The 17,493-nt window shown below is 34.8% G+C and overlaps 1 protein-coding gene across 2 annotated transcripts in view; it reads right to left on the reverse strand.

Moving 5' to 3' along the window:
- Nucleotides 1–17,493, reverse strand: part of DPY19L3 (dpy-19 like C-mannosyltransferase 3) — a 97,292-nt gene that overhangs the window by 33,657 nt on the left and 46,142 nt on the right. For both annotated transcript variants that reach the window (XM_036750289.1, XM_036750290.1), the window contains exons 8-13: nt 17,176–17,310; nt 8,337–8,468; nt 4,929–5,030; nt 4,096–4,169; nt 3,762–3,920; nt 309–431 (exon numbers count right to left, since the gene is read on the reverse strand). In XM_036750289.1, coding sequence (XP_036606184.1) covers nt 309–431; nt 3,762–3,920; nt 4,096–4,169; nt 4,929–5,030; nt 8,337–8,468; nt 17,176–17,310 — 725 coding nt within the window. The remainder of the gene's footprint in view (nt 1–308; nt 432–3,761; nt 3,921–4,095; nt 4,170–4,928; nt 5,031–8,336; nt 8,469–17,175; nt 17,311–17,493) is intronic.

A 17,493-nucleotide genomic window follows, 5' to 3' on the forward strand; every position in this document is an offset into this window, starting at 1 on the left:
ACTTTTATAAAATATGAACCTAACAGCTTTCTTACACTCTTAAATAATCATCAAAAGGTAAACTGTAGAAACAATGAGGATGCTTTACTGGCATAAGCTTTGTGAATTACTATAAAAGTCATGAATGAGTGCTTCCTTTCAAGACAAATCTGTCATAGAGCTATCTACATCCTCCACAAGGAGAGGGAAAAATCAGTGGAGAAAATCATGAGTATTGTTATTAACAGGGTGAGGATCAGTTTCTAAATATGTAGCTAAAATTACACTGAAAGGTGGAAATGTGGAAAAAAATAAAGGCACACAAATACCTCATGGTACTAAAGGCCAAACATCCAAACAAAATAGAGTGCATCAAGTTGTAGGCTGTTCCAGGCTTCAGCAAAATTATGCATTTTCCCTTGTTATGCATGGACTGCACATTAGCAGAATCACTGAATAAAATAACACATACGGACACAATCAGAACTAGAGAACTGATTTTGATTTAGCAACATATTTTTCTAAGACTAGTATCCATATATATTTAGAAATGTATTAAATTCCCTGGACCCAAATTCACCAGACAGGACTAATAAACTTAAGAGTTTCTGTTTAATTTATAAAAGGCTACTTACACTATAAAAATATTAACAGCCAGTATAGTGGCAAATACACATGTGATTTCCATTTTAGATTTAATTTTAAAATGTATATAACATATTTTGCAAATGTGAAGAACCTCTAAGTAATTCTAAGAGCAAAAGTAAAAGTGCTTTTAAAAATAATCAGAGATCATGTAAAATGTTTTGGGAATTTTCACTTAAAAAAAGCAACATTTTTAAATTTGGAGAGCAATTTATGTTCTTGAAGGAATAAATAGAATAACAGCGAGGGAGGAAGATTTTTTAAAAATTACAATATAAGACGTTACTTTAAAATGAAAATGGGTATACCTTTAAGACTCGTTTTTCTAATGTAGTACAAGATTTTTGCGAATATATCATCTCCATAGAGCTAATTATTATGCCAATACAGACATTAAAATGATATTTTTCCTATAAACTTTTTCAGCTCTTTCTAGCAAGATAATTAAAAATATCTTTCAAAGTAGTTTTCAACATTCTAAAGTGATTTTCTTTTCCTTGAAATACTGGAAATAAAACTTTGACTTCAAAGTTGATACAAGATTATTTCTGACAGGCAGAAAGTATTGCCTTTCTTTTTTCTTTAAAGTAGCACTGGCACAGTGGGAAGAACCATGGCTTGAGAGTAAGGAGTTGGGTTCAAATCCAAGGCTCTCTTGGCAAGTCACTTAACCTCTGTTTCCTCATCTGCAAAATGAGGGGGTTGAATCAGATGTTCTCTCAGGTCCCTTCCAGCCCGGAATCTAACTACAATCCTATAATCCTACTCCTTTATGTCTTCACATACTCTACTACAAGTCTTCAGATGATAGTTTTTATAGTTCCATAAGAATAATGCATGATTGAGGAATGGCTAAAAAATTGTGGTACATGAATGTTATGGAAGAAGATGGTGATATAATAAATGACATGTGTGATGAATACAGAGAAGCATGGAGAGGCTGTGTGAACTGATGCAGAGTGAAGCAAGCACAGCCAAGAAAGCAATATACACACACTGTCTACAATGATGTAAATGGAAAGAATAACTACACACCAAAAAATCAAAAGTAAACGTAACAAAATTATAAAGATCAAGCAGGACTGGAATAAAGAGACATGAGAAGACACCCCCAACCTATCCCTTCATGGACATGGGAGGCCCACAGGTGCTACTGCACATGTTTTCAGACTTTTTCAATGTATATATCAGTCATGCTAACTTTCTGGTTCTCTGGGAGGAAGGGAGGGAGGAGGAATACTCAGGATAACTATGGTGATGTAAAAAGCAGAAACTATAAATAAAAACTTTTAAAAAAGAACCAAGTATGATGTACTTTCCAGTTGTCTCTGGGACTACAAATACTTTGTAAATGTGACAAAGTAAAATTTATAGGTTAAAAAAAGCACCAAAAGTTAATGATAAAATTTTTGAACTCTTGGCTAGAAGTACTTTAAAATAACTTAACACATATTAGACTCTTGTAACTTTAAAAAAAATTTCAGACTAACACAGCACTTTTCATTTGACAAAGTTCCTAGCTGGTAGACAGAGATGTTTTAAAATGACATTAATGCTCACCCAGTTAATCAGTTTCCAAACTGGAAGGAATCCCATAGTCTATATGGCATGATTGGTACTTTAATAACTCTGAGCCTGCTCTCTATGTTAAGTAGGTAGAAAAAAATGCCAATTTTTCAGCCTGGTATTTAAAGGCCCTCTATGCCATGTCTCCAACCTATCCTTCCAGCCTACTTCTCCCTTTCATATACTCTATTCTGACTAAAGTGTCTGATGCGCACATAGTTTCCCAAATTCAGCATTTCTGGTATCAGTGCTTGGCTTCCTTTCTCACTTCCACCCCTCTGAATTCTTAACTTCCTTCAAGCTCAGGTGCCATGACCACCTACTGTAATTTTTTCTTTACATTCCTAGTTATTAGTGTTTTCTCATTTATCGAACTAACCTATATTTACATATATAAGTTGTATTCCCATAGAGAGTAAGCTCCTTGAGAGCAGGGATTGTGATGATCTTTTCTTCATATTCTCAGTGCCTTGCATATAGTAGAAGCTTAGTAAACGTTTGCTGAATTTCTGAATTCAATTAAGCAGCAATCAGCATTTTGGTAGTGTCTAAGGTATACCAAACAATACTGAACCACAAAGCACAAATCAAGAATAAGCTAAGTCAAACCTTGAATTAAGTACAAAAAAGAACACTACTGAGAGATACTAAAATTGTTTATGGTTAGAGAAATACTTTATCAATTCAATCTTATTTCATTCTTAATAATCATAAACTGCTACTATAAAACAACTAGTCTCTGATTATTTTAATACCCTTTACTCAACACAGCACTCTGGTGACTATGAATCACAGTTCACTCGTACTTAATTGACACAGTAACTATATATAAAAAGGCATTTCCTTTGGAACATAATTATGTTTTCACCAACTACAATAGTTTTGTTTGCTAACAATTAATTCTCTTTCATCTCATGATGGACTATAAAAACAAAACAAATTTTATTAAACAGTCCATTCCATCCTATTCCAATCGATAAGTACTTATTAAGTACTTGGTAAGTACCAGAAATTATGCTAGGTACTGAGGATACAAAAATAAATTCAAGATAGATCTTGCTATCAATGAAGCTTGAAATCTAAAAGGGAAGAAACAGAACAATTACAGCTAAGGGCAAAGAAGAGGTCCAGGTATTATGTCAAAAAACAGAACTCTACTTTTTCCTTTTGATAGCTTGGTGAACATTCTAAGAAAAGTCTGGCAATAACTACTTAATCTCTTCCTAGATATTAAAAATAGGTGTCTTTTTCAGGTTCAAGAGTCCTAAAATAAGGCACTGGAAAAAAAAATGAATGACAACCAATTACTTATTTCCTATGGATAACTTGCAGTTGACTTTAAGGAGAAGGCAGAAAGGCAATGGACACTGATAACTCACAAAATAAGAAATCCCCAAATCAACATTACTTTATAGCTAAGAAAGATGATTTTCCCCTGCCAGGAGCTAAATACTAAGTTCACATATATATTCTATATTTGATTTTTTTTCCTGTCAGCTAAGTCTCAAAAATAAACAAAGACGCAAAGATATTATAAGAAGAAAATGCGATATTTCTAAACCAGATAGTACCTGAGGTTCCGAAGAGCAACAACAACAGCCACTATCACCATAATGGAAAGAACAAACATGTACACATAAAAGAGTAATGTATGTGACAGTCTTTCAAGTGTATTAAAGGGTAGGAGACCAAAAGCTTCTTCGCATAGGTACAGATTTGCATCAAAATCCCTAAAGAACAAATGGAAAGGAGACTGTTAAATTCAATGCAATATAAATAATTTTAACATAAGTTTCTTCAAGTCATGAGGTAGCATCCAATAACAGCAGGCATTTATTTTGACCTAATTTTTATCTTTAATGACTTAATTTAATTTTTTAAAAGGGAATATAATTTTAATCCTACCTTGTTGCTCCAAACCCAAATTTTGCCTTCAGAAATTTAAATATGTGTTCATCTGACTTTAGATTAAGAAATTGCTATTGGAAAAAAACAAAATTTGCTATTAGTGCTTTGGTCATAATTTCTTGATATTTACCCACAGGAAGCATGAATTATAAATGTTCTTAACATATTAGTTAGAATTCAAAAATAAGCTGAGGCTTTATGCTTCGTTGAAGACAGCCATCTGAATACTGATGAGTTCTTACACATAAGAATGTCCAAAAGCCAATAATGTGATCTGAAATTAAAATCTTTCAGTAAGTACTATCAATATCACACAATTCATGGCCTAGGACTCACCTGTTTGTAGCTATAACTGTAAAGGCATACAAGCAAAGATAATTCAAGCCATGCCATCTAAGGAGTTGAGCATTTATACATCATTACAGAATAGCATGAACAAACTACCTTGAATTGGGAACAACTCAGTTGAAAGACAGGGGACTCTGTCTTTGTAGGAAAAAGACTTGTACAAACCAGAGTTTTAAATTTTATTGTACTTAACTACTTGTTGGGAGTCTTCAACCTGTGCCTTGAAATCCCAATCACTCAGAAGTTGACAATGTGAGATCAAAGAAAGAGAATCAAATACAGCAGGATAAAAGCTAGTGATTAACTTTAGGAAAACAATCTGTCACTTTGGGAATTCTAGACATAACATTATAGGTTTAAAGTACACCAACAACATCTAACACGAATCTCATTTAACAAATCACTTTATATCACTTTGAGGTGTTTTTAAAAGAATCTTTCTTCAAGTGCTTGTGAAAGTAAAAGTGATTGTACCAGCTTACCTTAATAAAACTATTGAGAAAAATGGTCAAACATAGCACCAGGGTTAAGTGGAACAAAAGTTTCCAGAGCCTATTAAGGAAGCTTCCAGTTTTCAGATTTTTCTAGAAATTAAAAGGATTGAACTTTAATTATTTTATAGATACATAAGATAATATTACTTCATCTTCCAGAAAGATTTGTTCGTGGGTTCACTCAAGCTCCCTCAGCCTCCTCTCCCCTCTGATTAGAGGAGGAGGTACCAAACTCCTCTCAGAGGCTTCCTTTATAGAGGGCAAAAGTGGGACTCTCAAATCACTCCACTTTTGCCATCTGCTGCCCTGCCTGTTTTCAGCTTCTTAGAACAAAACGCCCCCATGCCAGCTGTCCCCGATATCCCTTCTCTATTCCCCACCCCCCTCCTCCCTGTCTTCCTGCCTCATTTCATGTGTCATCTCCCCTTTAGACTGTAAGCTCTTTGAAGGCAGTGATTGTCCTTTTTTCTATTTATTGTATCCCCAGCGTTTAGCATGGTACCTGTCATGTCACTGGTGTTTAATGGACTGGATTATTTGATGCATGGGTAAAATATGAGCCAAAAAATTATCTCAATCAAGTTATGCTATTAGAGTGTCTTTAAAGGTTTACTTAGAAAATGCCTCATTTTTACACCTTTCCTCTAAGCTTTTCATTTGCAACAGCACTGGCCAATTACCATAACAAGAGTATAAAATCTACCTATAACAAGCTGTGGAAATCATGCCCTTTGGTACTAAAAAGAGCTGCTTTTGTATCCTTGAATAAGCTTACAAAGTGATCAACACTATACATTATCATACATGTCACAACTGATAAATTTTAAGGAATATCAAATATGATTAAAACTGATTACTACTGTTATTTAATAATTAGCCAGAGTAACATAGGGTCATTTTCTTAGAATCTGAATATTTTATCAATACTAGGTGCTATAATCCAGAAAGGATGATTTAAAAAAAGAAGATTTTTTTTCCTTCCAAAAAAAGAAAATGAATCTTTATTTAGGTAGTATGTAGCAAAGGCAAAAGACATACAGAAAAACAAGGATCTACCCAATTAAGTCAAAACTTAAGAACATAAGGTGTTAGTCAATGATTCCTATTCTTAATTTTTGAGACAAAAGGATTATTTGCTCATCTTGAGAGGAGTGTGAAATTCTTTTTTAAAAAAAATCTCCAACCACCCAAATTGATTTGAAATAACTAAAAAATAAATATGTAAAACAAAAATTACAGTTCCATTCTGGAGGCAGAGGAATGGAGAAAGGTAAGTATTATCAAATTAAATGACAAAGTTTCACAATTCCAAAAAAATTCTAAATTCCTACTTTTCATAAAGGAATAGAGTCGCTCTAAAAGTCGATCAATGATCTATTCATATTGTGAAGACTACTGGAAAATTTTTTTAATGGAAATATTTTTAAAGTTTTTTTCTCACCTTGAAATCAGTTCTTTTTAACTATGTTCAATGAAATTAAGTTTCAATGAGACAACTCTAGGACTTCTTTAAAGAAAATGTGGTGTTGACCCTACTCTAAGACTGAAGTTAAGAGGCTAAGTCATTGGTGGAGGAGAGAGAACAGAAAGAAATCTCTTGAAACCAATGTCTGAAGAGCTTACTTCAAAGAAATGCAAACAATAGTTTTTAATTTGTAATGGGAATTAAATCATAAACATTTCTCCCATATTCTGTGCAAAAAATGATGTAGGACAAAATGATAAATTTGTGTAAAAAAAGTTTTTGCGTATGTAGTTATTTGCACCCGAGGGAGAAAGACAGGAAGCAGCAAGTGCCAGGGAAGTCGGAATACCTCCACCCATCACCATCTTGACCACCATCTCCCCTTAGATCCTGGAGAGAGCCCAGGACCCTAAACACAAAAACCAGGGAACAACAGGCCCCCTAAGCCATGTGACCTTTTTCCTACCGATCCCTTTAAGCCATCACTGAGGGGGAAATCATTGTAGAGAAGGGACCCACCTCCCTTACCAGTCAATTAGTCACACATTTTGGCACTTGGCTGCCAAATCGATCTTCCTAAAGTGCATATTTGACCATGTTATTCCCATCAACTCCAGTGGTTCCCTATAGCCTCTAGAATCACATATAAAATCTTCTCCATAACCTAGCCCCTTCCTACATGTCCAGTCTTCTCACTCCTTACATTCTCCCACATACTTTGTGATCCAGCAACATTGACCTTCTTACTTTCCCTTGAGCTAGACCCTCCCTCCATCTGTCCCCACTTGAGGCATTTTCTCTGGCTTTCCCCCCATGTGTGGAACTCTCTGCCTCCTGACTTGCCTGGTTTCCTTCAAGTCTCAGCTAAAATCCCACTTTGTTGAGGAAAAGCTTCTTTACCCCCTAGGATTTGGCAGCCAAGTGGAGCATGGATGGGAATGGGGAGAGACTTGAGGCAGGCAGACTCACCACCAGGTTATTATAATTGTCCAGATTTGAGGTGACAGGGACCAGAGTTTGGGCAGTGCCACAGGGGAGAAGGGGAAGCATGCAACAAATGTCAGGAAGGTAAAATTGGCATGACCTGACAAATGATTAGATATGGGAAGTGAGAGAAAGTGAGGAGTCGAAGATGACACCTAGGTTATGAGCCTGAGTGACTAGGAGTATTAAGTTTGGAAAGGAGGAATGGGGAAAGAGTGGAGTTCAGTTTTTAACATACTAAGATGCCTATAGGACAGTTTAAAATATTCAACAGGTGGTTGGAGAAGCAAGACTGGAGGTCACAAGGGGTTAGGATTAGATAGCTGAGAATGAGCAGCATAAGGATAATTGAATTCACAGGAGCTGATGAAATCACCTATACAGAGGAAGAAGAAGAATGAAGGAGGAGAAGAATGCCCAGGACTGAGCCCTGTGGGACACCTATGATTAAGGGCTATGTCCCAGAGGAAGATCCTTGGCAACATCAGAAACAGAAAATCAATATATGATTTTATCAATGGAAGTTACATTAAAAAAGATTAGCATCTGCTTAGCCACTGTGTACCTGTCCATCTGACTTGCAGGTGAAACTTTCCCTAAGTGTTACATTCCCCATTAGAATGAGAGCTCCTGAGGCAGCTAGGTAGTGAAGTGAGTAGAGCACTGGCCCTGGAGTCAAAAAGACTTGAGTTCAAATCTGGCCTCAGACACTTGACACGCTTACTAGCTGTGTGACCTTGGGTAAGTCACTTGACCCAATTACCCTGCCTTCCCCCCTCCAAAAAACAAAATAAAAAAAATGAGAGCTCCCTGAGAGCAGGGCCTTACTTTGCTATTTATATTCCAAGCACTTGGTACAATGTTTTGTACATAGGAAACACTTAATAAATGGAATTTTTTATTCATTCAGAAGATGTATTTACAATAAAAGCAAAAAAGATGCATACCTGAAATTTTCTTGCCACTAACACCGATAGATTAAAACTTATAAGCAAAGATCCAAGGATCATGGAATTAAAGAACTGAAGGACACAGACCAGGAGTAAACTTGTCACCTGTATAACATATAGCCATGTAACCTGCCAAGTCAAAAAAGGTAATGATCAGCTAGTTAAACATATTCTATTAAGACCTCACCAAACAAAGGGATTATGAAATCATGTAGAAGGCATTTAGAAATAGTTTAAATAAAAGATAAGCACTTAATTTTTTAAACAACCTATTACAGAAGCTCAAGGGTTAAAAATAATCATCTATCCCAATGCTTTATTTGAATCAAAAATCCCCAGCATAACATTCTTGGTCAATTAAGTCTTTCTCTGTTTAAAGACTTGGTAATGAGGAATTCACTAGCTCATAAAACAAACCATTCCATTTTTGTATAGTTATATTTGATTGGAATTTCTTCCTTACATTAAACCTGAAATCTGCTTTCATGTAACTTCTACCTAATTAGTTCTTATTCTGCCCTCTGGAATTACAAACCTAATATCTCTTCCTCGTGACTGCTCTTCAGATATATGAAGGTATGTCCTCCCTAAGTCTTCCCTTTTCCAAGACAAACATTTCCATTTCTTTCGCTTCACCTGGGCCAAGAGACTTCATATCATTTAAAGCAGCTAGATGCTTAAGTTCCATCTACTGTGGGCTATGTACTGACTTCATCTAAAAGACCACATTCATCTGCATTTCACCAGAATGGAAACATGCCTACCTAAGAAATTTTTAAATGAGGTTTGCAATAGTACTAAAAAGTATATAGCATTGAATTTTATCTTGAATCCATCTGAGGGGAATGCAATTTGTCTTTATAATAATGGATTGTGCACATTCCCAACAGAGTACTGCCTTTTCTTTTTAAGGACTGCAAAGGACTGAATATTACTTTTAACTATGAATCTAGGATTTTTTTAAAAAAAATTCATACCAGTCTTTATTAATACAAATGAGCGTTGTCTGCCAAAGTAGACCCTTGGAAGATTATTCAAGCGATGTTGCTTTTGTCTAAGTTGTTTTTGGAAACTTATTTTTCAAAAATGCTTTTAGAGACAGTCTATCAGTCACATGAGAAAATCAGTTTCATTACTTTATAATGAGAGAGGTCAATCTCTCAGTACCATGGCAACACATTTTCCCTTCCTCTTCCCCTTTCTCCTTGTTTCACATGGTTCAACTCTGCTTCCCACTTTTTTTGGAGACAACAATCTGAGGAACTGAGAGTAGGAGTTATAGACTCAGACAAACTGGGAGCTGGAGACAGCACAGCACACAAGCCAATTGACACAAATGTTCTTGATGTTTGTTGTAAACTAATCATATCGAGATTGGGCATTATTCAGCCTGCTTAAAACACTTGAATTTAAGCACTGTCTGTATAAGTAATCTTACTTTTTCAGGTGTGGTGGTCAGAAAACTTGGGTTTTTAGGTTTTATAGGCACAGGATAGTTTGTTTTGGACAAAAAGTTTAGGAAAAAGTAAAACATTCACAGCACCACTTTTTATTATCATAGTGGGCTTTGAATTTGGGGTTCTTTATTCTATACAAATAACTAAGAATATTTTTCAAACATTGACCTGATTAGAGAGCAGGGGACTCATCTTTATGTATTATCTGCCACCCTGAAAGCAGTCAAAAGTTCATTGATGGCTGTGACAGAAATGACTAACTGTAACCTCCCCACCACTACTTCTATCTATACCTGTTCTTGCACTAATTAATGCCTCAGGCATAACCTTAAGTAATCATTCAGAAAATATTCAGGTATTCTCAGTGGGAATTAGAAGGCTTTAATGAGAAAATCTCAGAGGAAAATATAACAAAGTCACAATTTTATCTTTACAAATGTTTTATGTTTTTATTTCAGTGACATGGTGATGGCCATTCTTCTATAGAAAACTTAAATGTCTCCAGGGTAAAACTTATCTTGCCTCTCTCTCTAACAGCAATCCGGCCCATTCTGTTCCTCCCCCTTCTCTCCCTACTTCCTTTTTCATCACATGTATGCCATGCCTGCCTGAAAGTGGCTTTTATAATAGGCTCCCAGGTTGTCAAGACAACATTCATACATTCCTAAGATAAGCCAAATAGTTATTGTGCCTTGACAATTTATCTGACAGATACAGTATTGTGACAGGCAGTTGGAAAAATCATTGACTCTGATGTTTTTTCTAGTGTCCATTTTCCTGTTCCTTAATAGAGAATCTTCAAAAAATATACAAACATACAATGCACCGTTCACAAAAATATAATTAGAGGTAGGCTCAAAAGTGGCACTTCTAACAAAAATGCATGGAGAAGCCAGCAAAGAATTTGGTCACACATAACTAAACAGCAATCAAGTAACTTGCTTTCTAGAGATAATCTGGGTTACAGTTGTTAATCAAATTAAAGAAAGCTACATGATATGTAATTTTAATATTTATAAGCATAATATATAAATAAAATGTTTATAGAATATAGACCAGTTTAGTACTGTGATTTTTAAATATAATAATCTGATATACGAAGGCATGGGAAAAACCATGCTGAGTATATACAAATAAAAGTCTTGTTTTTAATTGAAAAGATGGGAAAACATTATAACCTATTAAACCCAGACCCATCTTTCAGAAGCTAGCTCAAGTCCCATCATTATTGTGAAACCTTCCTTTTTATATGTGTGTATATATATATATATATGTTCCCAATTACATGTAAAAATAATGTGTAATATGCATTTTTTAAAAATTTGGAGTGCCAAATTCTGTTCTTTCCTCCATACCCCCTTTCTCCTCGAGACAGTAAGCAGTTAGATACAGACTATATGTGTGTAGTCATGCAAAACATTTCATATTAGCTATGTTGTAAACACAGACCAAAAACACAAGAAAAATAAAGTAAAAAAAGTATGCTTCTATCTGCATTGACTCCATCAGTTCTTTCTTTGAAGGTGGACAGCATTTTTCATCATAAGTCCTTCAAAATTGTCTAGGATCATTATATTGCTGAGACTAGTTAAAGTCATTCACAAATGATCATCATACAATACTGCTGTTATGGTATAGAATGTTTTTCTACTTCTGCTCACTTCACTTTGCATCAGTCCATACAAGTCTTTACAGATTTTTCTGAAACCTCCCTGATCATCATTTTTTATAGCACAATAGGATTCCATCACAATCATCTAGCACAACCAGTTCAGCCATTCTCCATCTGATGGATATCCTCTCAATTTCCAATTCTTTGCCACCAGTAAAAAGACCCTAAAAATATTTTTGGACACATTGGTCCTTTTCATTTGATCTCTTTGGGATACAGACTTAGTATTGGTATTGCTGGGTCAAAGGGTACATATACATTTATAGACCTTTAGTATATTTCTAAATTGCTCTCCAGAATGGTTGAATCAGTTTACAACTTTACCGGTATCGCATTAGTATCCCAATTTTACCATATCCCCTCCAATATTTGTCATTTCCCTTTTCTGTCATATCAGCCAATCCCATAGGTGTGAGGTGGGGCCTCAGAATTGTTTTAATTTGCATTTCTCTAATCAGTAGTGATCTATAGCATTTTTTTCATATGACTATAGATAGCTTTGATTTCTTCTTTTGAAAAATGCCTACTCATATCCTTTGACCATTTGTCAATTGGGGAATGATTCATATTCTTATAGATTTGACTCTGTTCTTCATATATTTGAGAAATGAGGTTTTTATCAGAGAAATTTTTTTGTAAATTTTCTGCTTTCCTTTTAATCTTGGCTGCATTGAATTTGCTTGTGCAAAACCTTTTTATTTTAATATAATCAAAATTATCCACTTTACTTCCTGTAATGCTCTCTATTCATTGTTTAGTCAAAATTCTTCCCTTGTTCAGTGATCTGACAAGTAAGATATTCCATGGTCCCCTAATATGCTTATGGTATCATCCTTTATGTCTAAATCATGTACCCATTTTGACCTTATCTTGGCATATGGTAAGACATTGATCTATACCTTGTTTCTGCCCAAGTGCTCTCCAGTTTTCCTAGCAACTGTTGTCAAGTAGTGAGTTCTTGTTCCAAAAGTTTAGATCTCCGGGTTTGTCAAATACTAGATTACTATGGTCACTTACTACTATTATTGGTGTACCTATTCTATTCCAATTATCTACCATTCTATTTCTTAGCCTGTACCAGATAATTTTGATTATTGCTTTGTAATACAGTTTGAGATCATAACACAGTTTGAGATCTGATACTACTAGGCAATCTTCATTCACATTTTAAAAATTGATTTCCTTTGTTATTCTTGACCTTTTATTCTTCCAGATTAATTTTGTTACTATTTTTTTTCTAGCTTTATGAAATTTTTTTGGTAGTTTGATTGGTACAACACTGAATAATTAATTTAGGTAGAATTATCATTTTCATTATATTGGCTCAGTCTACCCATGAGCATTTATGTCTCCAAAAGTTTAGATCTTTGTTTGTGTGAAGTGCTTTGTAATTGTGCAGATACAGTTCCTGGACTTGCCTTTGCAAGTAGACTCCCAAGTATGTTATATTGTCTACATTTGTTTTAAATGCAGTTTCTCTTTCTATTTCTTCCTGCTGGATTTTGTTGGTAATATATAGAAATGCTGATGATTTATGTAGGTTTATTTTATAACCTACAACTCAGTTTAAATTGTTCATTATTTCAACTAGTTTTTTTTTTTGTTGATTCTCTAGGATTCTCTAAGTCTACTGCCATACCATCTGCAAAGAATGATAGTTTTGTTTCTTCGTTGCCTACTCTAATTCCTTTAATTTCTTTTTCTTCTCCAATTGCTATAGCTAGCATTTCTATAGTGGTAAAAATGAGCATCCTTGCTTCACCCCTGAGCTTTTGGGAAGGCTTCTGGTTTACCCCCATTATAGGTAATGCTTGTTGATGGTTTTAGATAGATACTACTTACCATTTTAAGGAAAGTTCCATTTATTCCTATGATTTCCAGTGTTTTTAATAGGAATGGATGTTGTATTTTGTCATGTCTTTTCTGCAACTATTGATATAGTTGTGATTTTTGTCGGTTTTGTTACTGATATGGTCAATTATGCCGATAATTTTCCTAAAGTTGAACTGGCTCTGCATTCCTGGTATAAATCCCACCTAGTCATTAGTGTATGATCTTTGTGATACATTGCTGTAATCCTTGCTAACATTTTATCTAAAATTTTTTGAGTTAATATTTTTTAAGGAAATTGGTCTATAGTTTTTTTCTTTTCCTGGTTTAGCTATCAGCACCATACTTCTGTCATAAAAGTATTTTGGGAGGACTTTTTTGCCTACTTTCCCAAATAGGTTATATAATACTAGAATTGATGGTTCTTTAAATGTCTGAGGGGCAGATAGGTAGCACTGTGGACAAAGCGCCAGCCCTGGAGTCAGAAGCACCTGAGTTCAAATCTAGCCTCAGACACTTACTAGCTGTGTGACCCTGAGCAAGTCACTTACTCCAATTGCCTCCTTAAAAAAAAGTCTGGCATAATTCACTTCAGAATCCATCTGGTCCTGGAGATCATTTTCTTAAGCAGCTCATTTATGGCTTGTGCATTTCTTTTCCTCATGTACAATTACTAAGTATTCTCTTATCTCTTCTTTAAATCTGGGCAATTTATATTTTTATAATTATTCATCCATTTCACTTAGATTGTTAGATTTATAGACTCCTAACTGCCCTAATAATGATAAAGTTATTAGGAGTTACAAGTATCATCTTCCCATGTAAGAATATAAACAGTTCAACCTTATAGATTCCCTTAAGATTTCTCTTTCATGTTTACCTTTTAAATCTTCTCTTGAGTCTTATATCTGAAAGTCAAATTTTTATTCAGTTCTGGTTAGGAATGCTTAAAAGCTCTCTATTTCATTAAATATCCCTTTCCCCCCAAAGGATTACACTTGGTTTTGTTGGGTAGATGACTCTTGATTGTAATCCTAGCTCCTTTGCCCTCCAAAACATCATACTCCAAGACTTCTGATCCTTTAATGTAGAAGCTGCTAAATCTTGTATTATCCTGACAATGGCTCCATGATATTTGAATTGTTTCTTTCTGGCTGCTTTCAGTATTTTCTCCTTGACCTGGGAATTCTGGAATTTGGCTACAATATTTCTGGGAGTTTTCATTTTGCGATCTGTTTCAGGATGGGATTGGTGGATCCTTTCAATTTCTATTTTGCCCTCTGATTCTAGTATATCAGGCCAATTTCTCGAAATATGAATATCTAGGCTCTTTTTTGACCATGGTTTTCAGGTAGTCCAATAATTCTCAAATTCTCTCTCATAATTCCAATTTCAAGGTATTTTTTAAAGTAAGATTTCACATTAGATCCTCAATCTAATTTTTCCAATGGGATATTTCATATTTTCTTCTTTTTTTTTCATTCTTTTGACTTTGCTTTATTGTTTCTTGATGTCTCATGGAGTCATTAGCTTCCACTTGCCCAATTCTAATTTTTGAGGATTATTATCTTCAGTGAACTTCTGTACCTCCTTTTCCATTAGGCCAATTTTGTTTTTTTAAGGTGTTATTTTCTTCAGTATTTTTTGTACCTCCTTTACCAAGCTGTTGACTCTCTTTTCGTGATTTTCTTGTATCACTTTCATTTCTTATTCCAATTTTTTCTCTACCTCTCTTACTTGATTTGTCAAATTTTTTTTGAGCCATTTGAGGAATTATTTTTGGGCCTCTGACTAACTGACATTTTTCTTTGAAGCTTAGCATTTGGCAGTTGTAACTTCACTGTCTTCTTCTGGGTTTGTGTCTTGATATTCCCTGTGACCACAGTAACTTTCTATAGTCAGGTTAGTTTTTTGCTGTTTGCTCATTTTTCCAGCCGATTTCTTGACTTACAACTTTAAGCTGGGCACTGCTCCTGGGTGGGGGTACTCTCCAAAGCTTCAGGCCTATTCTGCTGCTATTTTCTGCAATTGCTATGGGGAAGAGGGGAAGAACATAGGTTTTTGGTTCTTCCAAAGTTGTGTGATCTAAGGAGAGCATGTGGTCATTGCTCTCTTGGCCTGTGAGTGACTAAAAGAACTCTTCTCTGCCCTGGAACTTTGACCAAGGCTCCTGCTGCCACCAGCACTAGTCAGCTAGTATTCCTCTTAGCTCTGGTACTACAACCCAGACCTGTGTATGGGCAATGCAACAGTCACATACTCAGTGCCTTCAAAGGGTCCCCTGTAATCTCCTTCTGGCCAGCTGTCCCACCCCCTTACTAGGTGTAGGTTGAGAGCTCTCAAAGCTGCTGCTGCTGCTGAATTGCTTTTAAGGTCTGCTGCTGGTACCCCAGTGCATGCGGTCCATGCTTGACTCCAAGTCCAACCACCCTACTGAGACAGACCTTTCTCGCCAAGCTCCTAAGTTGTCCTGGGCTGCAAAACTGTTTCACCAATCTTTTATTGGTTCAGCCACTCCAGAATTTGATTTGAGGAATTATTTTAAAGTTGTTTGGAGATGAACTGGGGAGAATTCAGGTGTGCCTCTGCCTTCACTCTGCTATCTTAGCTCTACCTCCCATGAAGCCTTCCTTTTTTCTGAATACTTGACAGCACCTAGTGTATTTTCCCTTGGTTGTTAATTATCTTTTAATATTTTCATTTTGTCCCCCCAACCACTTGGTAAGGTCCTTGAGGGCAGGTATTACATCTTATATTTATACTACTCTATATCTCAAACTTTGTAAATGGTATGCACTAAACATATTTTGGTAATTTTATTTTTTTCTGAAATAGTAATCTAATTTGATGTTGTGAACTTTTACATGTTACATGAAATTATGCCCACATTTAATTTTTAATCAATAAGTGTTGAATGCCTATTCATTAAAATTAAATTGTTTAGACATATATTCACCTGTCCGTGTTAAAAGTAATGCTTAAGTATAAAATGCCTTAACTTCTTTCTACTATGAAATTATTAATTAAATTATGAATTAAAAATCATCTGCATTCATCGATTTCCCTTATGAGAATTCCAGCTGTAAAAAGACTAACTTATTCATTTTTGCATCCCTAACAAGTGCCTAGCAGATCTTATACATTTCAGTAAACACTAGCTACATTGAAGTTAAAATTAATAAGCTAATCACCTGAGTAGTTATTCAGTATGTTATAACTCATATTTATAAAGCACTCCAAGGTTTACAAAGCATTTTCCCCACAACAATCTTGTGAGATAGGTAGTATGAAGTATTATTATCTTCATTTAACAGACGAGGGAATAACTGTGAAAAGGCTGTAACTTGCCCAAGGTCACATAGTAAGAGGCAGAGCTGGGACTCAAGTTTTCTTTTCATTCTATCATCTCACAGTCTAGAAGTAAGATCCCATGGCAACAATATTGGTTGGGAGGCAGATTAAAGGTTTTCAAAACATTCGTGTGACCTTAGGCAACTGTATTTTTTTTAACACACTAAGATCCCTACAACAAAGTACAAACTATTGTTAAGATGGTTCTCTTCTACCTTTAAATTTGGTTTATTTTCAAAAAGGACTAAAAATTGACCCTAAATATATTTACAACAAGAACAATTATATGTTCTAATTCAAAATATGCAGAATGAAGATAAAACAAGGCTCAAATTAGATTCTGTGAAATATCACTTCTGTCTTATGAATAGTTGAAGGTAGTCAACCTTATTCACAAAAATGATATTTGACTATGATTTAAATTATAATTAGTAAGCACTGAAATAGCTAGTCTAATTCTTAGATACTGAATATTGAATAAATAACACCTTCAATGAACATTTAGTAAGAAAAATACAAAGTTTACCTTTGTTGTAGGAAGCATATTCAGACAGTCCAGTATGAATAAAACTAATGCTTGCATCAACATCATAAATTGATTAAATTGCCATGTTAGACTAAAGAGAAAAGTAGATATGAACACTGCAAGAAGAGTCAGCCTCTGGAAAAAGAATATTTTTAATATTATTTACATGTCTACAGTGACAAAAGCTTTTTATATACAGGTTTCTTCAGGAAACAGTCAATGTCTCTCTCAACTAAACAAAAGAAATTTTACTCAAATTTTAATATAAATATACAAATGAATAAATTTGAATAAACATCATTCAAAGTTTATTATATA

The sequence above is a fragment of the Trichosurus vulpecula genome, chromosome 3 (genome assembly GCF_011100635.1).
Source record: "Trichosurus vulpecula isolate mTriVul1 chromosome 3, mTriVul1.pri, whole genome shotgun sequence".
NCBI classification, from domain to species: domain Eukaryota; kingdom Metazoa; phylum Chordata; class Mammalia; order Diprotodontia; family Phalangeridae; genus Trichosurus; species Trichosurus vulpecula.